This window comes from Rhinopithecus bieti, unplaced genomic scaffold, assembly GCF_001698545.2.
Source record: "Rhinopithecus bieti isolate Rb0 unplaced genomic scaffold, ASM169854v2 scaffold_51227, whole genome shotgun sequence".
NCBI classification, from domain to species: domain Eukaryota; kingdom Metazoa; phylum Chordata; class Mammalia; order Primates; family Cercopithecidae; genus Rhinopithecus; species Rhinopithecus bieti.
Genome location: NW_016820844.1, coordinates 405680 through 429495, shown reverse-complemented (window position 1 = coordinate 429495; position 23816 = coordinate 405680). Strand labels below are relative to the sequence as shown.

Sequence of the window (23816 nt, the reverse complement as noted above, 5' to 3'; positions counted from 1 at the left end):
TGAAATTAAACTGCAGTCCTAACCAACAACACGTCTTCTTTTTCGCGCCCAATAATGTTTATAAAAAGCGCCGCCTGGCGTGTTTGTTTCGTAGTTGGTTGAGGTGAGTTAGTTGTGCTCGCGATGTCTGGACGTGGAAAGCAGGGAGGTAAGGCTCGCGCAAAGGCCAAGACCCGCTCCTCTAGGGCCGGGCTCCAGTTCCCCGTGGGCCGAGTGCACCGCCTGCTCCGCAAGGGCAATTATGCGGAGAGGGTCGGGGCCGGCGCACCGGTGTATCTGGCAGCGGTGCTGGAGTACCTGACCGCCGAGATCCTGGAACTGGCGGGCAATGCGGCCCGCGACAACAAGAAGACCCGCATCATCCCGCGTCACCTCCAACTGGCCATCCGCAACGACGAGGAACTCAACAAGCTGCTGGGCAAAGTCACCATCGCACAGGGCGGTGTCCTGCCCAACATCCAGGCAGTGCTGCTGCCCAAAAAGACTGAGAGCCACCACAAGGCGAAGGGCAAGTAACTACCTGGACTAGTTTGTGGCAACTGGAGTAAAACGAGTCCAAACCAACGGCTCTTTTAAGGGCCACCCACGTCTTCTCTAAAAGAACTAACATTTCTTCCATGTGAAAGAAAATGAGACATGGGGAAAACTTCAGTCATAAGTTACCCAACCTTACACCTTTTGAAGACAGTGTGTAGCGAACACCGCAGATTTAAAAGAAAAACTACAGGGAAGGTGGTCCAGATTCTACCACGTTTAAAAGTTAGGATGTGAACAGATGTATTAGGCCACTACTTAATTTTAAACTTAGTGGGTGTCCACAGAGTGCCAGTGGCTTCGTGAGTTTTTGAAGCACTTTGGCACAAGGGTTATTGTCCTGGCTAGAATTAAGCAGACAGCTATTCCACGCGGGCCAAGGGCGGCAAGATGTCCCGCCGCTACGTGCTCGGCACGGTGACCCTGCGCGCGACGTACTGCACTACCAGAACTCCGAGCTGCGGATCAGCAAGCTGCCTGCTGCGAGAGCTCGGCGGTGACGCCGCTGTAGGAGAGCGAGGCTGCAGGACTTTGTGACACGATAGTCCACCTCCCTGCAAAGGCTCTCTCAGAGACACGTCTTTCCTGATGGATAGCTGTGAAGCATTCTCTTACCCACCCCACTGCATGTTTCAAAGTATTCCTTTAAAATGAAGTGAGTAAAATACTGGGATGACGTTATCTGGAGCCCAAGAAAGATTTCTCATTTGGAAAGGCCTAATATCCTAAGTTGCTTACCCAGAAGAACTTGACAGGATAGTTATTTCTAATAAACCTTAAAACCCTTTCAGGAAATTTGAGGTAAAGTGTTAGCACACAGACTGTTAAAATGTCTTCCTCACAGATACGGGGGAAAATACATAGAGGATTATAATATGGTTCAACACATGATGAGTATTAGAAATGTACTTTAGAAATGAGTATTAGAAATGTACAGTGTTGGGCGTTCCTGTGACAAACAGGCCTCCTAGCAAGACTGGCAGATTTCTGTGGAGGAGGGTTATTTAGTACGATAGTGCAAATAACTTTTGGTGTTGTAGCTAAATAAGGAATACTCATGCCAAGATTGCACAATCTTGCCTCCTACCTCTGTTCACTGAACTCTGATGTAATTTATTTATTTATTTATTTTTATTTTATTTTATTTTTTTGAGACGTGGTCTTGCTCTGTGGCCCAGGCTGAAGTGCAGTGGCGTGATTTCGGTTCACTGCAAGCTCCGCCTCCCGGGTTCACTCCATTCTCCTGCCTCAGCCTCCCAAGTAGCTGGGACTGCAGGCACCCGCCACCACGCCCGGCTAATTTTTTGTATTTTTAGTAGAGACGGGGTTTCACCGTGTTAGCCAGAATGATCTCAATCTCCTGACCTCGTGATCCGCCCACCTCGGCCTCCCAAAGTGCTGGGATTACAGGCGTAAGCCACAGCGCCTGGCCCACTCTGATGTAATTTTGAGAAAAAGACATTAACTCATTTTTCTTGCGTATTGTAGACACTTTTGGCTGTCTGGTAACATGGAAAATCTCAGAATGATGTTTTAAGTATATAAAATGCCGAAGTTAAATTACAGTTATCAGAGTATTTTTAAAACTTGATAGTGATAAATGGCCCTATATAGTTATGTTGTTAATATAGTTAACACATTATATGATTTGGTGAGCCTAATTGCTGTTTACTAATTAGAGGAGTATAAATGTTTAAAGATAACTCAGCAATTGTAATGAGAAATGAAATATCTAATGTCTTTTGGGTTACAAAGTAACAGGTACTGAGATTTGTGGCCTAAATTCATAATAAAGTGAAATGTTCAAGTTCAGTCAAGGTTAACTTTTTAAAAATAGATATTTTACTACCCAAACTCACAGACTTCCCCTTCAGCACCCTCCAATTGCTGAATTTTTATCCTTAGGGGCGTTGTGACATATAAATATGGACCTCAGGTTAAAAACTCTTGCCTTAAAATTTGGTCAACCTACTCCATTTCTTTTCAGCTCCTTTTCTCTAGATACCGCCTATCTGGAATTTCTTTAGCACTTAGTCTATTGACATCTTGTAACATTTTATTGTTTCTGTTTCTTGTTGTTAAAATATAACTACTTCCAATCCTAGTATAAATATGATGTTCTGGAACAGAAACAAGTGCTGACAATTAGCAAAAATAGGTACTTGAGACGCCCCCAAAATAGTAAAATGTTTGGCTTTTGATGGATTTTATACTGTGTAGCCCAAATGATAATTTTACTCATTTTTGAATTGTTCGTCTTTAAAGGTCTTTCAACTTATTTAAATTAATATTTAATAAATTTCACAATTAAATGTACAGTGGTTGGACACAGGATGTATTTTGCAAGTGTAACTGTTACTGGAAAGGGGTCCCAATCCAGACACCAAGAGAGGGTTCTTGGGTCTCTCTCAAGAAAGAATTCGAGGCAAATCCATAGAGTACAGCGAAAGCAAGTTTATTAGAGAGGTAAAGAAAATTGTTTTGTTCTATTCTAAGGATATTTATAGTTATTTCTTGATTACATGCTAAACAAGGGATGGATTCTTCATGTGTTTTCTGGGAAAGGGGTGGGCAATTCCCCAACTGAGAGTTCCTCCTCCTTTTAGACCATATAGGGTAGCTTTCCGACGTTGCCATGGCTTCTGTAAATGATCATGGCACTGGTGGGAGTGTCTTTTAGCATGCTGATGCATTATAAGTGTGTATAATGAGCAGTGAGGATAACCAGAGGTCAATTTCCTCGCCATCTTGATTTTGGTAGGTTTTGGCTGGCTTCTTTACCTCATGCTTTCATTAGGAAAGTCTTTGTGACCTGTACCTTGTGCCAACCTCTTCTGTGACTCATTCTGTGAATACAAATGCCTTAAGCTTCTGGGAATGCAGCCCAGTAGGCCTCAGCCTTATTTTACCCAGCTCCTATTCAAGATGGAGTTGCTCTGATTTAAACGCCTTTGACATAATAAAGTTTGCTGCTAGATTTGTTTTGTAATGTGAAAGAATGTTGAGTACTCAGAGTTACTCTGTTTGAACTAAGTTTATCTTGATAGTCAGTTATCCTATTAGAAAAGAGACTGACTAGCATCACATTTTTTAAAATGTTATACTGTGTGTATGTTTACTATCAATTTCAGAACTAAATTTACCGTCAATTTCAGAAACTAAAGAGTCTGACAAACTCAAACATCCTTGTAGGGGAAGCCAAATTTTACCTCTATCCTCTTAAGAGTTTTTATGGCTGGGCCTGATAATTAAACTGACATAAGACAGATTAAGAGGAGAAAAGCATATAAATTTATTTAATATAAATTTTATGTGGCATGGGACATGGGAGCTCTAATTACAGACCCCAAAGAAGTAGCAAAACCTAAATGCTTTTATAGTAGGTTGAACAGAGTAAATTGTGAAAATATAACTGTGTAGGAAGGCTAAAGGAAAACAACAATTATTTTAAGGAGATTTGCTTTTACAGAATTCTCTTGGTTTCAACTTCCTGTCCTTGATGAAAATGTTCTTTTCCTTTTGGTACAGGGAGGACATCTTCCACATCAGGCCTCCGAGCCCAAGCTAAGCCTGTGACATGCACATATACATCGATGGCCTGAAGCAACTGAAGATCCACAGAAGTGAAAACAGCCTTAACTGATGACATTCCACCATTGTGATTTGTTTCTGCCCCACCCTAACTGATCAATGTACTTTATAATTCTCCCCACCCTTGAGAATGTACTTTGTGAGATCCATCCCCTACCCCCAAAACATTGCTCTTAACTCCACCGCCTATCCCAAAACCTGTAAGAACTAATGATAATCCCACCACCCTTTGCTGACTCTCTTTTCGGACTCAGCCCGCCTGCACCCAGGTGAAATAAACAGCCTTGTTGCTCACACAAAACCTGTTTGGTGGTCTCTTCACACGGACATGGGAATTTTAATTTCTGCTTTTAGGGAGGAAAAAGGGAACAACAGTGAGAGTGCCTTTCTGCCTTTCTTGTACCTACTCTTGTAAATTGCCTTTATCTCAAAATCTTATTCCAAAATGGCATATTTTGGGATGGCATATTCTGCCACGTTTTACCATTCATTGCTATCCTTATTGTCACTAATTGCTATGCGAAAACTCATGAAATCAGATACAGAAAATGGCTTCTGATTGGTGAGAAGCTCAAGTAGAGAAATATATTTGTTAACTAATGCTGGGGAAATACAATTTTGAAATCTCCCAAAGAATATAAATAATTTTATTATTGAATAAGCATTAAACCAGAGAGTTGCTTATCACAGGCAATCTTAGGAAGAGATTGCAAAACCAGAAAGAAATCTTGCTTTCTTATTATGTATAGCCACGTTGGATAGGTTTTGCAATTCGAAGTTAGGTGACAGCTAAAGTTTGGCCTATTTTCTCGCTGGAAACTGGGAGACAGAGCACTATCTTTTTAAATGATGAACATTTCAAAGAGATGGCTCTCCAGGCATTGAGAAAATATTCTGTTATAAAGCCTATTTAGCCATTAAAAGGATTTGCATACATTTTAAAAGGACAGAGAAAGACATCTTGAAAGCGATGAGAAAGGAAGTCTCTTGTTTACAACAGATAATTAAGCCTGTTATTTTTAATTTGTACTTACCCTTAGATTAAGTATTCAATTAATCTATGCTACCTTACCCTCTTTACAACATATACTGAATTCAGCTACAGCAAGTTACAGCGAGTCATATCAATTTTGTTTTGTTTTCCAAAGATGTATGGCAAGTTTTCTTTTATTGCAATGTAAATGCAAAAATTTTTAAAGTATTTTAATGAAAAGTTTATCTTCATTTACTTTATGACATTTAAGTGGAGTACTTTGAAAATACTTCAAGCATTGCTGTAAGGAACTCATTGAAATAAAGAGTAGCAAGAAAATCACCAGATAGGCTGGGTGCGGTGGCTCATATATTCAGTATATGATAAGTTCCTCAAATCAGTGGGGGAAATAGGTCATGTATTGTACTGACTAACCAGCTGATTAACTTTTTGAAAAGTTATTTCTATATACAAGAAATAAAATCCTTATTAGTACAGTTAGATTATTTAAAATGGTTCTACCCAGCATTAGTTAAGGTTGTAGGCATATCAGAAACTGCTACTGGTGTAGGGGCCAAGAGAAAACCTCCCTTTTGCCCTCTGAAAGTTTACTGAAAATCAACTGATAAGAGAATATTAATAAGAGAAAAGGCATACAAATTTATTAAGGTACAGGGCTGGGGACCACAGAATAATTACCTCAACCCCCTAGTGGGGTACAGAAGCTTATATACCCTTTCTCAGAGGCAAAAGAGGAGATGGGTAATGTAGACAATTCTTTGAGGAACAGTAAATGATTATTAGGGAGAAGGAATAGACCAAGGAGAAAGAAATTAACTTGTAAATGATTCTCTTTGGAATCTGAATGAGATCAAGAGGCCAGCTTTATCTTGTGGGAAAGTCCATCTAGGTATGGTTGCATTCTTCAGTCTTCTTTTCTGCAGTAGATAATGAGGTAACCGAAGGCAATTATGCTTCTTTTGGTAAGAAGCTTTCTTGGTCATATCAGGAAATTCCAGAGAAAGTCCTTCCCTGAAAGAGAAACAAGACAAAGTTAGAGGGACCTTGATTCTTAGACTTGTTTCTGAGAACCTTCAATTTTCAAAAGCACCCAGGATTACCAAGCTCGATATCTGGGGGGATAATTCTCCACCCCAAACACTGGAAATGAAAATAAGTAGAAGATAACTTAGCAATATACCTGAACGATCTTTAAATTCTATATGAGTCTATCTTGTATTGCTAGGAATTTAGCATATGGAGTATATTTCCATGGTATATTAAGGAGAAAAATGCCACAAAATAGCATAGTTCCACACAAATAATGTTAAAGAAAACATGTATATATGTAAAGATAATATTTTATTCTTTTGCTTAATGTATCTTCTATAATGTTAACATTTTGTTATGAGGCAGGAATCATGTTAAATGAAAAAAGGAAGAAAACAGCCTAGGTCTTGAGGATTAAAAAGGACTGAAGGAGAACAAAAGGGAGTAGTGCACAGCAGGCCTGTTTCCCTTTTAGGTCCCCTCCCCCGACGCGGAGGGACTTCCCGCCAAAGCTCTTCCGGTTTTCAGTCTGGTCCGCAGGGTTTACCCATAAAAGAAAGCTGCCATCACAGGCAGCAGATCTTTGTTCTCTGATCACTTGATAATGTCAGGACGCGGCAAAGGAGGTAAGGGTCTGGGGAAAGGGGGTGCCAAGCGCCACCGCAAAGTGCTGCGCGACAACATCCAGGGAATCACCAAGCCAGCCATCCGGCGCCTTGCTCGCCGCGGTGGCGTGAAGCGCATCTCCGGCCTCATCTATGAGGAGACCCGCGGGGTGCTGAAGGTGTTCCTGGAGAACGTGATCCGGGACGCCGTGACCTACACGGAGCACGCCAAGCGCAAGACGGTCACCGCCATGGACGTAGTCTATGCGCTGAAGCGCCAGGGCCGCACCCTTTATGGCTTCGGCGGCTAAACTGCATTTTGAAGCCGTGTCCTTCTCTAAAAAGGCCCTTTTTAGGGCCCCTAAGCTTTCAACAAAAGAGTTGAAATGACAGCAAAGTGAGTCTCTTAATAGGGTCCTTGTCAGTGAGTTCTCTTATCCTGTTTTAAAAAGATTAACTCGGGATGTCGAAAGTGGGCTGATGACTACAGATGGCCCTGGGCCGAGATTTCCCAAGGCCAGAAGAGCCTCTGCTGGCCAGTAACTTCTGGCGGCTGCTTGGAAATTGCCCACAGCCGGTTTACCGCTCGGATTAGTTTAGAAAGCCAAGGGGTCTGGGGCCTAAAAAGGGGCGGGCTAGAACTTCCCTCTGGCCCTTCAAATACGTCTGGGGAGAGATGAGGGGTTTGATGGGGCTCCATTAAATGCTGGAGCCTCCAGGAAAGCTTAGTGGTGGCTGGTTTAAGAAGACGTGGGTGGCACAGAGCTCTGCATGTGGGGAGCAGACCATACTTTTACTACTGTAGAAGACAGCTGGGTAGTCTTAAGAGTCTTAGTAATAATATTCCTTTATATGTTTGCCTTCTGATACGATTTTTAAATACTGAAATATATCAAGTATACAAAATGCGCTGGTGACCACACCACTTATTCAACAAGTGCAGTTAAAATCCTCATGTCCCTTCTCAGTAGCACAGCCCTCCCTTTTTCCTATCCTAGAATTAACTAATATTCTAGGATAAACTGATATTCTGAATTTGGTGTTTACTGTTCCTACGCGTTTTATTTTTAACTTTAGATGCACATACCCCTAATCTATTTTAAACGTCTTCATGAATTTTTACATTTGCTCTTGAAATATATCCGTGTTGAAATGTGCAGTTCTACGTTATTTTCACCATTAATCTAGTTTTCTAATGTGTCAGTAAATACGTTATTCATTTCTGTTGATTTTTTTTTTTTCCTCATTACAAAACAGCACTGTACACACCTGTGCATTTTCTGGTTCCATGAAAGTGGAATTATTTGGTAAAAGTATGTACATATTCAACATGAGTAAAAATGAACAATTTGCTTTCCAGGATAATATTTTAAAATTTACACTCCCATATTCCACCAGCAGTGCTTCCGAATTATTGTTTATCAGCATTTCCTAATGTCAGATTGGAGTTTTTTCAATGAGATTTTTGGCTATTTGGAGATTTTCCCACTTTTCTGGGAATAGCCTATTCAGATTCTCTACAGTTTTTATTTTATGAGTTTTGATTTGTAAATATTTATATATTTGAGTTTAAACTTTGTCAGTATGTGACAAATATATTCTGTCACCTTGTGGGTTCGTTTTTAACTGTTCGTGATATCTTTGGATGTACAGAATTTTAATAATGTTGGATTTATATTTTTCATAGTTTTGAATGCTGCCTTTTCATAAAGGAGTTATCTGCCTTCCACTTTCCCCAGGAGCTGCAGGCATCAATCTGGGGAGAAAAAAAAAAGTATTTAGGCTGCTTATCTTCTGTTTGGCTTGAAATGGAAGTAAGGCTTTTCTTTTTTTTTTTTTTTTTTTTTTTGAGACGGCGTCTCGCTCTGTCGCCCGGGCTGGGTACAGTGGCCGGATCTCAGCTCCACTGCAAGTCCGCCTCCCGGGTTTACGCCATTATCCTGCCTAGCCTCCGGAGTAGCTGGACTACCAGCGCCCCGCCACCTCGCCCGGCTAATTTTTTGTATTTTTAGTAGAGATGGGGTTTCACCGTGTTAGCAGGATGGTCTCGGATCTCCTACCTCGTGATCCGCCGTCTCGGCCCTCCCAAAGTGCTGGGATTACAGGCTGAGCCACGCGCCCGCCAAGGCTTTTCTGAAATAGCTCTAAAAGTACTTTAAGAGCAGAGCTAAGGGAAGACCTCACAAAAGATTGACCTTACTCTCTAAATAAGCAATGATTAACAATACCTAAAATTTTCAAAGTATTATAAAAGGGACAAAACAAAGGGTGAAAGAGGAAAGTAATTCCTAAGATACAATGAAAGTTTGTTGAAAAGTGTGTTAAATGCTTTACATGGATTATCTCATATCTCATATTTTTATGATAGATTTTACTACTCTTATTTTAAAATGGCAAAATAGAGGCCAAATCAAATAACCAATTCACAAATGTTAGAGTCTGTGACCCAAACTTGTAATTTTTAAATTTTTATTCTTCCAGGAGCATAAATTCAAATTGCCCTGAACATACACTCACTCAAACCTGTAATATTCTTAATCACATTCTCTTAGTAGATAGAGAAGCCATCACAGAGAGTAGTAGTGGTGCTAGTCCTATAATGGAGAATTTGGGGAAATGTGTCAGGACAGGTACAAAACCTGCCTGTCACTTATCCCAATAGGAATTAATTATTTTCATGTGTCAGTTTGTGGGCCTACCTGAGAAAGTCATTTTCATTTTGTGTCTATATAGTTATGTTATTGTTAAAGAAATCTGCAGCAATGTAACATGTCCTTCCCTGTCATTTTTCATGTTCCAAGCCCAGTGGATTAAACACTCCCTTAGGAAAAACTGTAGTAAGTGGTGTCGCCAGAAAGAATTGTAATCCTTTGCATAGTGCCCTAGTGGGTTTTAGGTCAAGTTCTGCTCATTGAGTGTCTTATGGTATAGCACTAGCCATGCATGGAGTTTGAGCACTTACAATGTGGCATGTGACTGAGGGAGTATTTAATTATATTTTAATTAGTTTACATTTAAAAACTGGTGCTGGATTCAATTAGATAACATCCAAGTATGCTTGGAACACCTTAGGGACATGAATCAGAATCTTCTTATTCTAATTACAGTTGACGAATTCCCCATGAAAATTTATTTTGATATACTGTAAAAGTGTAAAATACCCACCAGATTTTGAAGATTTGAAATGAAAAAAGAATGCAAGATATTTAATACATTCTGTATTGACTATATGCTGAAACTGTATTTTTGATACATTCTGTCAAATAGGATACATTATTAAAATTAATTGTAACTTTTTTTTTTTGGAAACAAAGTCTCGACACTCTTGTCCCCCAGGTTGGAGTGCAATGGCGCCATCACAGCTCACTGCAACCTCTGCCTCCCGGGTTCAAGAGATTCTCCTGCCTCAGCCTCCCGAGTAGCTGGGAATACAGATGCATACCCGCCCGGCTAATTTTTTGTATTTTAAGTAGAGACGGGGTTTCACCATGTTGACCAGGCTGGTCTTGAACTCCTGACCTCAGGTGATCCACCCACCTCGGCCTCCCAAAGTGCTGGGATTACAGGCATGAGCCACTGCGCCTGATTTTTTTTTAACTTTTAAAAATGGTTACTGGAAAGATAAGATGTACATGTATGATGTGTATTATATTCCCTCCCCCCCCCTTTTTTTTTGAGATGGAATCTCGCTCTGTTGCCCAGGTTCGAGTGCAGTGCCATGATCTCGGCTCACTGCAACCTCTGCCTCCCAGGTTCAAGTCATTCTCCTGCCTCAGCCTTCCAAGCAGCTGGGACTACAGGTGTCCCATTAGTCGAAACCATGCCCGACTAATTTTTGTATTTTTAGTAGAGATGGGGTTTCACCATACTGGCCAGGCTGGTCTCGAACTCCTGACCTTGTGATCCACCCACCTCAGCCTCCCAAAGTGCTGGGATTACAGGCATGAGCCATCGCACCTGACCGTATTATATTTCTATTTGAGTAGTGTCTTAAGAGTAACAAACTGGCTTTCAGACACTTATAATAGGACAGAAAAATCCTAGTTCAAGAAAGAATGAGAAAATAGGAGAAACCAAATGAACAACAAATTTCCCAGGCCGGGCACGGTGGCTCACCCACCCGGTTCACGCCAGCACTTTGGGAGGCCAAGGTGGGTGGATCACCTGACGTCAGGAGTTCAAGACCAGCCTGGCCAACATGGTGAAACCACGTCTCTACTAAAAATATAAAAACTAGCCAGGCGTGGTCACGGGCGCCTGTAATCCCAGCTATTCAGGAGGCTGAGGCAGGAGAATTGCTTGAACGCAGGAGACAGAGGTTTGCATTGAGCCGACACAGTGCCACTGCACTCCAGCCTCGGTGACAGTGAGACTGTCTCAAAAAAAAAAAAATTTTTTTTTCCTTTCCTTCACCTATATTCCTGAAGACAGAGATAAGGTCTTCTCCCAGCTGTACTTATACCTCAGGTAATATCAAGAAAGCAGTGACATGATATATTACACTTCATGGGCATAGAGTTGTGACATTTACTCCTTTGTATTAAGGACTTGAAGAATGACTAAGTTTTTCCAGCTCATCTAAGGTAGAAAGCCATGCCATTTTCTTAGGTCCATTGACCTCTTTACTTCCAACTTCTAGGTTCAGATACTAGATAACAACACAGACCAAACATATGATTGCCAAGTCCCTAACCACAGTTAAATAAACCTCCACTTTTCAATCCCAGAGCTACTCTCAGTTTCCCAAAGGATGGGAAAATCTGAAGCAGGCAATTATTCTGTGCAAGTGTTCTTCAGGAGGCTGTAACAATTGCTAGATTAAATTGCTGTGGTCCAGAATCACACAGCAATTATTGTAAAGCACTGAACTACTCTTTAAAAAAAAAAAAAATTTTATGAGACAGGAGACAATTTAGCACATTCAACTTTATAACAATCTAAGAGATTATGAAATATACAAATGAATAAAAGAGCCCTATTTTTGTTGCAAATTAAGTCAAATTAATACACATGACTAATGAGAAAATAAATGACAGAGATATACGGTATAATGGGAACAAACGAGCATAATGGAATGTTGTTCTGATTCTAACGATCTGAGCAAATTAAGCTTTGCATCCATTTAGCTATTTGTGAAATAACATTGTTCTGAACTTTTTGATTCCTTCCAGCTGTTCAACTCTGTGCTATCAACCGGGCATGGTTGCTCACGCCTGTAATCCTAGCATTTTGGGAGGCCGAGGCGGGTATGGATAGCCTGAGGTCGGGAGTTCGAGACCAGCCTGGCCAAAATGTTGAAACCCCCATCTCTACTAAAAATACAAAATTTAGCCAGGCGTGGTGGCAGGCGCCTGTAATACCAGCCATTTGGGAAACTGAGGCAAGAGAATCGCTTGAACCTGGGAGGCAGAGGGTTGCAGTGAGCCAAGATCTCGCCATTGGACTGCAGCCTGGGCAACAGAGCTAGACTCTGTCTCCGGGGGCGGGGGGCGGGGGGGAATCTGTGCTATCGAGAGAAATAAAATGAGATCATGTTGAAGGGAGTGAGAAAAGGGGTGAGGGTGAAAGCAGGAGAAAGTTATGGCCACTTCCACCCAGTATTTCTATTAAAACACAAATGCACTTCCAGAATTTTGTAAAAAGCAAAAAGGACTGAAAGTAAATTTTATAAAATCAAGATGATATGTCCATTTGCAAAAACAGTTTTTGCAAGTCTAAAGGTAATAACAGCAGATAACTTCAGAGTAAAAATTTTAGTCTATAAAGAGTAGTCAGGTATACCTGAAGGTAGAATTCATTGGCATAGTGTATCTTAGTTTTTAAATTTTATTTGCGACAGAGTCTCGCTCTGTTGCCCAGGCTGGAGTGCAGTCAGGTGATCGCGGCTCACTGCAACCTTTGCCTCCTGGGTTCCAGCAATTCTCCTGCCCCAGCTTCCCCAGTAGCTGGGACTACAGGCACATGCCACCACGCCCAGCTAATTTTTGTATTGTTAGTAGAGACGGGTTTCACTATGTTAGCCATGCTGCTTTCGAATTCCTGACTTCAAGTGATTGCCTCCTATATAGGTATAGATATAGATCAGTGCCTTCTATATAGGTAAACAATAAATATAATTACTTGTTGATACATTTCTTAGAATATTAATGTAACCCCAAAATTGCTGATAGGATAAATAAGACTTAGATGAACAGTGAACATATGCTTTGCATGTATTTAAAGTTTTCCAATACGACCTTGCTAATCTCCAAATGCTCAAGGGCGGGCAATATCCCCAAAGACTAGAACAATGCATGGCCAAATATGTTTTAAATATATATACAGACACATATACATTAAAAATTTCCCTGTGAAACTGGCCTGCATTTCTAAATCACAAATTTAGCCAGGTAACAACCTAGCTTAAAATTCGTGGACCCTTTCTTTCACTTGGTTCTTCCAAAAAAGTTCCACACTGCTTATCACCGGCATAGCCATTCTAGCCTCCAGTTACACAATAAAACCCACCTAACTCTGCTCAGACCCTGTGCTGCTGGTCTTCTCCTCTACTCCAACTTCTTGCTTCGGGGCGGACTGTCTCTAGTCTCAGTCTGTTTCCCCTTCTGGATCCAGTTGCTTTTCCTTTTCCTTTTCTATAAGCTTTGTCAAAAGGAAAAATTACTGATTGAACCAATTGACGCTGAACATGCCTTAAAAACTAGTAAACTATTCAAAAATCTCCGCGATGATCTCACGTTCCGTTTCTTCACTCATGAGAAAAGCTGTGCTCCTCCCCTTACCCTTGCAGACTATCCTGCCTGGTGGTCTGGCATCTTCCCGATGTCTTGTGGGCTGGAGAGGTGGAAACGGGGGGTGAGACGGAAGCAAGCAAGGCAGAGCTGGGTACAGCCTAGAAGGGGTTAAAAAAGGTAACTTGCTCGAGCGAAAGCCATACGTACTGGTTGGTAGGCCATCGGGAACCAAATTTACAAACACATAAACTCAGTTAGAACTCCTTTAAATGGTGGAAAGCACACGTGACACAATAGGCTTTCAGCAAGTTCTAACAGGAAGTCACAGCACTCGACACAACGGAAGTATCCATTTTCGCGCCAAGAGCCAGGAAGCACTTTCTGTTAACGCAAGTTTCCTGCATATCCTTAATTTTTTAGGCGCCATATTCCTTACTCAGTACTAACAAAGTACATGTGGCTTCCCTTTAGCCTGTATTCGATTACAAGCACTGTACGCATTACTCAGTGTAATGAGATCATAACCCCTTTAAAGAGATCACCATTATTTAAACCTGGATTAGGAACACGTGTTTGCAGCTCTAATATCGACAATTTAAGTGGCTCTTAAAAGAGCCTTTGGGGTTGGGCTTTAAGACGCTTACTTGGCAGGTTTACTTAGCGCTGGTGTACTTGGTGACGGCCTTGGTGCCCTCGGACACGGCGTGCTTGGCCAACTCCCCGGGCAGCAGCAGGCGCACGGCTGTCTGGATCTCCCTGGAGGTGATGGTCGAGCGCTTGTTGTAATGCGCCAGGCGGGAAGCCTCACCCGCAATGCGCTCGAAGATGTCGTTGACGAAGGAGTTCATGATTCCCATGGCCTTAGAGGAAATGCCGGTGTCAGGGTGGACCTGCTTCAGCACCTTGTACACGTACACGGAGTAGCTCTCCTTGCGGCTGCGCTTGCGCTTCTTGCCGTCTTTCTTCTGGGCCTTAGTCACTGCCTTCTTCGAGCCCTTCTTGGGCGCAGGAGCGGATTTCGCTGGCTCCGGCATGTTGAGGGCGAAGCTACAAGTCGATAGCGGACTAACAGCAGATGGAGAAAACGGGAAGTAATGGGAGCAAGGCACCAGGAGTCGTTTTTATATAGAACCTCTCATGCAAATAAGGGGAAGAGTTAAAGTCCTGTATCTGATTGGTGGTTATTCAGGGTGACGTCAGAGGTTAGGTATACCTAATCAACCCAATCAGCAAATCCAAAAGACGTACTTCCATTGGTTAAAATTAAGCTGCAACTCTAACCAATGACATATCTTCTTTTTCGCGCCCAATGGTGTTTATAAAAGGCGCTGCCTCTGTACTTTCGTTTTGCTGGCTACTTTAAGGAAGTTGTGACCAGTATGTCTGGACGTGGCAAGCAAGGCGGTAAAGCTCGCGCTAAGGCCAAGACCCGTTCTTCTCGGGCTGGGCTTCAGTTTCCCGTGGGCCGAGTGCACCGCCTACTACGCAAGGGCAATTATGCAGAGCGGGTTGGGGCCGGCGCGCCGGTGTACCTGGCTGCGGTGCTGGAGTACCTGACTGCTGAGATCCTGGAGCTGGCTGGCAATGCGGCCCGCGACAACAAGAAGACCCGCATCATCCCGCGTCACCTCCAGCTGGCTATCCGCAACGATGAAGAGCTCAACAAGCTGCTGGGCAAAGTCACCATCGCGCAGGGTGGTGTCTTGCCCAATATCCAGGCCGTGCTGCTGCCTAAGAAGACTGAGAGCCACCATAAGGTCAAATAAGGAGCGAGGTTGTGAAAACTGAAAAACAAAGGCTCTTTTCAGAGCCACTCTCCACTGTCCTAGAGAAAGCTGGACACAATTATGTTTGTTTCACTTCATGTTTGTTTCATTAAATCACATTGTAAAGCGTTTCTTTCCCGGTTGGGCTGGAGCAACTCTTTACAATGTTTCTAGATGTAACAATCCACTGGAAGGCAATGAAGACCCACAAGTTAGTGTAGGATACACCGGAGAAGCTTATTCAGCAGGGGTAATAAGTGAAATCAAACCTGCAAATCCCTGAAGTCTATTTACTAATTCCAGAGTTTATGTTTGTTTTTGAGATGGAGTCTTTCCCTGTTGCCCAGGCTGGAGTGCAGTGGTGCGATCTCGGCTCACTGCAACTTCCACCTCCCAGGTTCAAGCGATTCTCCTGCCTGAGCCTCCCGAGTAGCTGGGATCATAGGCATGCACCACCATCCCTAGCTAATTTTTGTGTTTTTAGTAGAGACGGGATTCCACCATGCTGGCCTGGCTGCTCTCGAACTCCTGGACCTCAGGTGATCCGCCCGTCTCGGCCTCCCAAAGTGCTGGGATTACAGGCGTGAGCCACCACGCCCAGCCTCCAGTGTAATAATTATATTACATTAATAGTGTTGTCAAACAGCCATAAAAATGGGATATACTCGCCACTCTTTAAAGGCAAATTTTGCAATTCTAAGTATTCTTGAAAAGCAAGAAAGGTCAGCCTGATTCTTAAGTGGTCTAACTCTTAAGAGTAACTTTACCCAGGTGATGAAAGTCTAGTGACTCATTTGCATTACAATTTGATTCCGATGGGAGGAGAATATGGTATGCAGAATTTCCTGAATCCCATATTTGTAAATCCTTAGTCCCATTTCTTTGGAGCAGGTGTATTAATGCACTCTTTTAGTAACTCAGGATACAACATGGCTTTTTCTGTCTCGTTAATTTGTATTATCAGATTTATTAGATCAGGATTGCTATTGCTTTTGATTGCTTGTCCACATTAATTTACCTACCCTAGGAAGCCCTATGAGTTTCCTTCCTCCACACCAACCCCCAACTTGATATTACTTGCCTGCTTTTACTTCATAGCCTCAAGGCTTTCTGGCTATTTTCACAAAATGCCAAACACGTTTTCTGTCTTAAGGCCTTTGCGCTTTAAATTCCCTCTTCCCTGATAGCTACCTTTCTCACTTTTTTTTCAATCTATGTAGGTCTCACAGAGTGAGACTCCATCTCAAAAACAACAACACAAAAAAACCACACAGAAGAGATATTTGGTGCCAACCACTTATGACTACATATGCAATATGAATGTGCTTATTTAATTCTCACAACCTTTTGAGGTGAGTATTGTTTGGACTCTAATTTGGAAAAGAAAGTGTTGTGTTACTTATCTAATCAGATTCTCAATTCGTAGGAGAAAAAGCTATGTATACTCAGCCAGTATGCCTGTCAAGTTGCCCCCCACACTGGGCCAAAGGGGCTCTAGACCACCTTTTTTAACTCCTTTGTGGGTCACTGAGTGAGGACTGCCCTGGGGAAGGATGCAGCCTTGAGTGGGGAGGAGCTCTGCAGCTGAGGCAAATACTAAAGAAGTTCACAGCTGGTGTCTATCTGCTAACTGTGCTCTCTGCAGTTGGGCTGCAAGCCCTTCCTTGAAGGAGGATCTGGGCAGTGTATTTCCATGTCTATGATATACATTAACATGAATATAAATATCAATGTTAAGGTCGATGATAGTATCTGTGAGACTGACTTCAGCATGTATAAGTGCATAGCTGGTATTGCTCTTTGACGTTTTTTCTTTTTCTTTTTTCTTGTTTTTGAGATGGAGTTTTGCTCTTTTTGCCCAGGCTGGAGTGCAATGGCCTGATCTCGGCTCACTGCAACCTCCACCTCCCAGATTCAAGCGATTCTCCTGCTTCAGCCTCCCGAGTAGCTGGGATTACAAGCGTGTGCCACCACTCCCGGCTAATTTTGTAATTTTAGTAGAGACAGGGTTTCACCATGTTGGTCAGGCTGGTCTGAAACTCCTAACCTCAGATGATCTGCCCGCCTTGGCCTCCCAAAGTGCCGGGATTACAGGCATGAGCCTGTAATTACTTTCATCAGGGAATGTGAAGGGGCGGGGGGGTCTTTTCTTTTTAGAGAAATAAGAAAATGTGCAGACTTTCTAAAAATCTTTATTAGTTTGGTATACTCCTGTAAGAGTTTTAAATGCCTCAATCATTGCACATGGAAGGTGATAGAAAACAATTACAAAGGAAATGGAAGATTTTCTACTGACTTTTCCTACTCCAGATTCAGCAAATCTCTTCACTTTTCCCGTTCTGAGAAATAATCCAGTTTAACCCCATACTGAAGAAACTTCAGAATGAATACTTGAGGCTCAAAGGAGAGGAGAGGGAACCTTTAAAAAAAAACATGGAATGAGTTTCTGTAGTATGGTGGTTACCACGTTTGCCTCACACGTGAAAAGTCCCTGGTTTGAAACCAGGTGGAAACACATTTACCAGGCGCAGTAGTTCATGCCTGTAATCCCAGCACAAAAACTTAGCCAGGTGTGGTGGCAGCTGCCTGTAGTCCCAGCTACTTGGAAGGCTGAGGCAGGAGAATCGCTTGAGCCCAGGAGACGGAGGTTGCAGTGAGCTGAGATTGTGCCACTGCACTCCAGCCTGGGCGACAGAGTGAGACTCCAATCTCAAAAACAACAACAACAAAAAATCACATAGAAGAGATATTTGGTGCCAACAACTTATGGGCTACATATGCAATATGAATGTGCTTATTTAATTCTCACAACCTTTTGAGGTGGGTATTGTTTGGACTCTAATTTGGAAAAGAAAGTGTTGTGTTACTTATCTAATCAGATTCTCAATTAGTAGGAGAGAAAGCTATATATCAGAATATTATCTACTCAACATGGAACACACACATGACTGCCTTTTCTTAACTATCTGGTCTCATGTGCTTTAGTCTAAGGTATATAGAAACTTGGGTAAGAATTGTTTTTTTGTTTTTTTGTTTTTTTTTTGGCGGAGTCTTGCTCTGTCGCCCAGGCTGGAGTGCAGTGGCACAATCTCAGCTCACTGCAACCTCCGCCTCCCTGGTTCCCGCCATTCTCCTGCTTCAGCCTCCCAAGTAGCTGGGACTACAGGCGCCCGCCACCTCGCCCGGCTAGTTTTTTGTATTTTAGTAGAGACGGGGTTTCACTGTGTTCGCCAGGATGGTCTCGATCTCCTGACCTTGTGATCCGCCCGTCTCGGCCTCCCAAAGTGCTGGGATTACAGGCTTGAGCCACCGCGCCCGGCCGGGTAAGAATTGTTAAAGGGAGATGTTGAAAGGTCTGTCAGAAGAGTATCATGATCGTATTTGAATTAATAGATACGGAATGAGAAAGAATAAAACTAGACTTAATTATTCACACAGTGTTTACAATAGTTTAAAGTGAATAGCTAAAGATTCCTGAAAATGGGAATCACACTTATATACTTTTTAAAAATATATTTTTAAGACACATACAATTTAAAAAATGCATACATACATGCTTTTCCTCAGTTCCACCCTTCCCCTTCATCTTCATACCTATTACAGATGGATTGGTTGTCATGCATTTCTTGTAAGGAATAATTCTGATAAAATCAAAATAGTAAAGTCACATCTAAAAATATGTGAAGGTTTATACCCCAGAGGAGCTGCATGATTTAAATAATTAACAATGACAAAATCTGAGAAATACATGTGATAATGGATAATGAAGGGTGCTTAACTAAGGACAAAATAATGTAATTTTATATCAGGCTAACTATTGACATGGCTTCACTTACCTGGGAAGCTAGATTCTGTGTGAAATAGTAAACACCTGGGAGGAATATTGATTGTTTACGAGGCTGACTGATACCTGGACTCAGAACTGGCCATCAGTAAATCAACTTGAGATCACAAATATTCCTTGGAATCACACAAAGGAAAATACCAAAAAAAAAAAAAAAAAGGAGATAAAATTGCTGGTGTACATTGATATTGCTTGACTTATTAAAGGCTAACTTTATTCACAACAGAATTGCTACACTTTTTTCTATTTACAGCAAAATTGCTATTTTTGAAGAAACCAGTGCATTTTGTAATTTGCTTGAAGCTATAAGATTTTATAAAATTGTCAGACTAGAATTAGAAAGTATATTCAGGGATTGGCCTGTCTGATTCTATCTGGTACTCCTGTAGCTTTGTACTTGCTATTTCCTAGGCCCAGAGTGTTTGTCCTACCAACCTCTCCTTGGGTAACTCCTATTCATTCTTCAATTTTCATAATATGGCACCTCCTCAATGAGGTATTCTCTTATTCCTAGTTCACATTATGCCTTCTGGGTTTACCAGATCAGGTTTTTTTTTTTGTTTTTTTTTGTTTGTTTGTTTTTGAGATGGAGTCTTGCTCAGTAGTCCAGGCTGGCGTGCAGTGGTGCGATCTTGGCTCACTGCCTCCTCTGCTTCCTGGGTTCAAGTGATTCTCCTACCTCAGTCTCCCAAGTAGCTGGGATTACAGGCACGTGCCACCATGCCCTGCTAATTTTTTTGTATTTTTTGTACAGATGGGGTTTCACCATGTTAGCCAGGACAGTCTCGATCTCCTGACCTGGTGACCTGCCCGCCTCAGCCTCCCAAAGTGCTGAGATTACAGGCGTGATCCTCCGCGCCCAGCCCAGATCAGGTTTTTAACTCCGTATCATCATCGCTTCTCAGCCTTTTGACTAAGATCAAGTGTTTTCAGCCTTTTGGCTAAGATCATCATTCTTATCGGTTTAAACTCTGTATCAATGACTATATTTTGAAAGTAAATATCTTATTCATATTTTCATTTAATATCTGTAAACACAGCAGCATATAAGCTAAAAGAGGTCAATATGTCAGCCATCAGGAAAAAGATGAGTCACTCAAATTGGGTACTTTGGGCTGGATGCAGTGACTCATGCCTATAACCCCAACACTTTGGGAGGCCGAGGCAGGCAGATCACTTGAGGTCCAGAGTTTGAGGCCAGCTTGGCCAACAAGGTGAAACCCCGTCTCTACTAAAAATACAAAATAATTAGCCAGGCGTGGTGGTGGGCACCTGTAATCCCAGCTACTCAGGAGGCTGAGGCAGGATCTTGAACCCGCGAGGCGGAGGTTGCAGTGAGCTGAGATTGCACCACTGCACTCCAGCCTGGGTGACAGAGCGAGACTCTGTCCCAAAAAACAAACAACAACAACAACGAAAAAAACCAACTGGGTGCTTTGAAGATTGACAAAGAAGTGAGCAAGGTGTTAGGAAGCCACAAGAGATAGTGCAGTATATTGAAGCTAATACCATATATAAGTAATTACCACACCTAGGCCCAAGGGGCAATGGGAGGAAAGAAAATCTGGAAGCAGGAAGAACTCCTTCCTCTCTCTGACATATTTTTACTTTTCATCAGCCAAATTTGACCAGAAGCCAAAAGGCAAGGATCAAATTCATGTACAGATCAACCTCCTAGGAACACAGGATGAAAGAAGGGGACAGTGAATCTCGGCTGGCAAAAGTAAATATCTAGCACAGTCCATCCCTTTTGTCCTTTGGCATGTACTATCCTTTTCTCAAGTGAAAAGTCTGCATTGCATTCCAACATGGAATTTGTGAAATCACAGTCAGCTCATGGGGGTGATGCCAGTTTGTTCATAATCCTACTTTAAAACTAAAATGTTAGTTGTCACCTTCCTAAAATGTACTGGGGTAAAAAGTGAGAAGTACCTAGTTAACATAATACAAGCTGTTACGAACCTTGCTTCTGTAGCTGATCATGAGGCTTAGGTTAGTAATCACAGCTTTCTTCTAAAATTCATTTCTTAGGCCAGGTGTGGTGGCTCGTGCCTGTAATCCCAGCACTTTGGTAGGCCGAGCAGAGCAGATCACTTGAGCCCAGGATTTCAACATGAGACTGGGCAAAATGGCAAGATTCTGACTCTACAGAAAATACAAAAAATTAGCCAGGCATAGTGGCGCATGCCTGTACTCCCAACTATTGGGGAGGCTGAGGTGGGAGAATCACCTGGGCCCGGGAGGTTGAGACTACAGTGAGCCATGATCATGCCACTACACTCCAGCCTGGGCACCAGCCTGGGCAATGAAATGATACCCTATCTCAAAAATAAATAAATAAAAATAAAATTCATTTCTTGTTATCCTGACTTCCGTTAGCACATTGGCTGAATTCTTTACCCAGTAGTATAAAATATGCCTTTATTCCTGTGGGATCTGTGTCCTTGTGGTCTTTATCTCATTGTCACAATTTTTAATTGACCATAGCTTGTGGGCAAAAAACATTTAGAGACTTCTTTGTTTGTTTTTTGTTTTTTGTATTCTCTAACCTCCGTTGTACAGCAGACACCAAACTACCTCCTAGAAATTGGGAGCAATCACTCCAAGTAGAGGGACACTTTGCCCTGCATATCGGTTCAGTGATATGAAAAGACTAAAATGGCCAGAAGCAGTTTTCAGGTTTCAATTGATCTGAAAAGTGACAATGCTCTCTAGTGGAAACATTTATCCACTGGGCACAAAGACACCCATTCCCTCAGAGCTCAATCAAGGTCACAGGGATAGGATACAAATTGTCCAAATGGATCACTGAGTAATAATGAGAAGTGGCACTCACACCTCTACCTCTTGACTCCTAGACATGTGCATTCTGGATATAGAGAGATGGCTCTACATATTGGCCACTGTTTTGATACTTATTAATACTATCACATTGGCAATTAACTATCAACATAAGAATTTTGGGGAACACATTCAGACCATAGCAGTTTCTAAGAGGCGGGAGAAATCCAATGTATCAAATAGTGTTGAGAAATCATATAAGTTGAGGACTAACATAGCCATTTCAACTTGTGAAATGTAATAGATCAGTTTAAGTGGAATGTTGGAGAAGAAAGCAAAATGAAGGAGTGTAATAAAGAAATGAGATGAAAGCAATAAAATAGGGGTTTGATGACACTTAGAGGAAATATGGCTATAAACTGAAAGACAGCACTATCAATAGCTGAAAGGAAAAGTGAAAGCAAGAGAACATTTCTTTCAGATGAAAGAAATAAAAGCTTTGAATGCTGAAATGAAAGATCCTATAGAGATCAAATAGAATATTTTTTAATAATACAGGAGAAGAAGGAAAATATTGCTGAACTATTCCCTTGAAAGAAAGAGGGTTTTTAATTATTTATTACAGAAAGTTTAGAAATTCAGACGTAGAAGACTGCATGCCATTGGTAAAGGTAGAACTGGTAGGTTCAACTGTGCCAGCCTGTCTCTTATTCTTCTCAGAATCACTGTAGTGAATGTGTCAGATTAAATATTCAAAATGTCCTTTCAAAATAAGCACAAGGAAAGAGGCCTTTTTCTAGGCCTGTGACATCAAAGATACAGCTTTTCTCTCTTTTATGGAGAAGCACATGCAGATCAACCCAATTTCCAAAACATCCCAGCAGAAAATGCTGAAAAGCACTTTCATTCACAGCAGCTTTCTGAATGGGGTTGAGGAAGGCCCTAAGCAAAGGAAAAAGAGAGATCCAATTCAAGGAGACTTGAGACAGAGGCAGCTTGCATTCTCCTCCTTACTGGCTGCATTTTCTTTGATGAAGCTCATGTCTTTGATACTGAGAAAGCCCTTAGGTCTCTTCCCTGATCAAAAAAAATGAATGTTAGGGTCAGGCACAGTGGCTCACACCTGTAATCCCAACACTTTGGGAGGCCGAGGCAGGTGGATCACGAGCTCAGGAGATCGAGATCATCCTGTCTAAAACAGTGAAAACCTGTCTCTACTAAAAACACAAAAAATTAGCCAGCCATGGTGGCATGCACGTGTAGTCCTAGCTGCTCGAGAGGCTGAGGCAGGAGAATCACTTGAACCCTGGAGGCGGAGGTTGCAGTGAGCCAAGATTGCGCCACTGCCCTCCAGCCTAGGTGACTACACTCCGTCTCAAAAAAAAAAAAAAAAAAAAAAAAAAAAATTGTTAGGAAACAGGTAATTCTTCATTCAGTAAAGCTATTAGTAATTAGAATAGTTTTGTGTAATCCAGACAGAGGAAAGGAGATAAAGAACATTTTAGGAAATTAAGCACGTTATTTTGGCTCTGCTGAGCTTTATTATGGATAGCTGCAGCGGTGGTTTTGAACTCCCTTCGTTTTTAAATTTCTTATTATTATTTTAGAGGCAGGATCTTGCTCTGTGGCCCAGGCTACAGTGCAGAGGCACAATCATAGCTCACTGCAACCTCAAACTCCTGGGTTCACGTGATCCTCCTGCTTCAGCCTCCCTTGTAATGGGGACTACAGGCATGCACCTCTGTGCCTGGCTAAAATTTTTATTTTTTTATAGAGACAGGATCTCACTATGTTGCCCAAACTTGATTCAAATTACTGGCCTCAAGCAATACTCCTGTCTTGACCTCCCAACCTTTCTTTAAATTATTACCAATGTTTTCCCATCAAAGGTCAAAAGGCAAGCCTGCTGAACTGGGCCAGACGCTGCTGGATGAAGTTGCT

At 41.9% G+C, this 23816-nt stretch overlaps 4 protein-coding genes across 7 annotated transcripts; 3 read left to right on the top strand and 1 right to left on the bottom strand.

Moving 5' to 3' along the window:
- The first annotated feature begins 123 nt into the window (after positions 1-123).
- H2AC11 (H2A clustered histone 11) lies at positions 124-4204 on the top strand. Of its 3 annotated transcripts, none has more exons than XR_001882934.1 (2): positions 124-1189; positions 4063-4204. XR_001882934.1 is itself a non-coding variant. In XM_017859983.1 (1 exon), the coding sequence occupies exon 1, from the start codon at positions 124-126 to the stop codon at positions 514-516; it is 393 nt and encodes a 130-aa protein (XP_017715472.1). In that variant the 3' UTR covers positions 517-1316. The 3 variants fall into 3 exon arrangements, 1 of the variants encoding a protein (XP_017715472.1); XR_001882935.1 differs by lacking the exon at positions 4063-4204 and adding an exon at positions 2854-2922; XM_017859983.1 differs by lacking the exon at positions 4063-4204 and having other exon boundaries at positions 124-1316.
- Positions 4205-5734: 1530 nt separating this feature from the next.
- Positions 5735-14621, bottom strand: H2BC12 (H2B clustered histone 12). Of its 2 annotated transcripts, none has more exons than XM_017859985.1 (2): positions 14129-14621; positions 5735-6130 (listed from the first exon to the last, which is right to left on the bottom strand). In XM_017859985.1, exon 1 carries the CDS (start codon positions 14516-14518, stop codon positions 14138-14140), a length of 381 nt encoding a protein of 126 aa, XP_017715474.1. In that variant the 5' UTR covers positions 14519-14621; the 3' UTR covers positions 5735-6130; positions 14129-14137. The 2 variants fall into 2 exon arrangements, with proteins under 2 accessions (XP_017715474.1, XP_017715475.1); XM_017859986.1 differs by lacking the exon at positions 5735-6130 and adding an exon at positions 13559-13642 and having other exon boundaries at positions 14129-14615.
- Positions 6491-8260, top strand: H4C9 (H4 clustered histone 9). Its single transcript, XM_017859989.1, has one exon. The coding sequence runs from the start codon at positions 6753-6755 to the stop codon at positions 7062-7064; it is 312 nt and encodes a 103-aa protein (XP_017715478.1). The 5' UTR covers positions 6491-6752; the 3' UTR covers positions 7065-8260.
- A 192-nt stretch (positions 14622-14813) lies between the features above and the next one.
- On the top strand, positions 14814-15293 carry H2AC12 (H2A clustered histone 12). Its single transcript, XM_017859980.1, has one exon. The coding sequence runs from the start codon at positions 14864-14866 to the stop codon at positions 15248-15250; it is 387 nt and encodes a 128-aa protein (XP_017715469.1). The 5' UTR covers positions 14814-14863; the 3' UTR covers positions 15251-15293.
- Positions 15294-23816: the final 8523 nt, after the last annotated feature.

Bases quoted from the DNA above. Each gene is read 5' to 3' on its own strand.
- H2BC12 (XM_017859985.1), bottom strand. From the start codon at position 14,518: ATGCCGGAGCCAGCGAAATCCGCTCCTGCGCCCAAGAAGGGCTCGAAG.
- H2AC11 (XM_017859983.1), top strand. From the start codon at position 124: ATGTCTGGACGTGGAAAGCAGGGAGGTAAGGCTCGCGCAAAGGCCAAG.
- H2AC12 (XM_017859980.1), top strand. From the start codon at position 14,864: ATGTCTGGACGTGGCAAGCAAGGCGGTAAAGCTCGCGCTAAGGCCAAG.
- H4C9 (XM_017859989.1), top strand. From the start codon at position 6,753: ATGTCAGGACGCGGCAAAGGAGGTAAGGGTCTGGGGAAAGGGGGTGCC.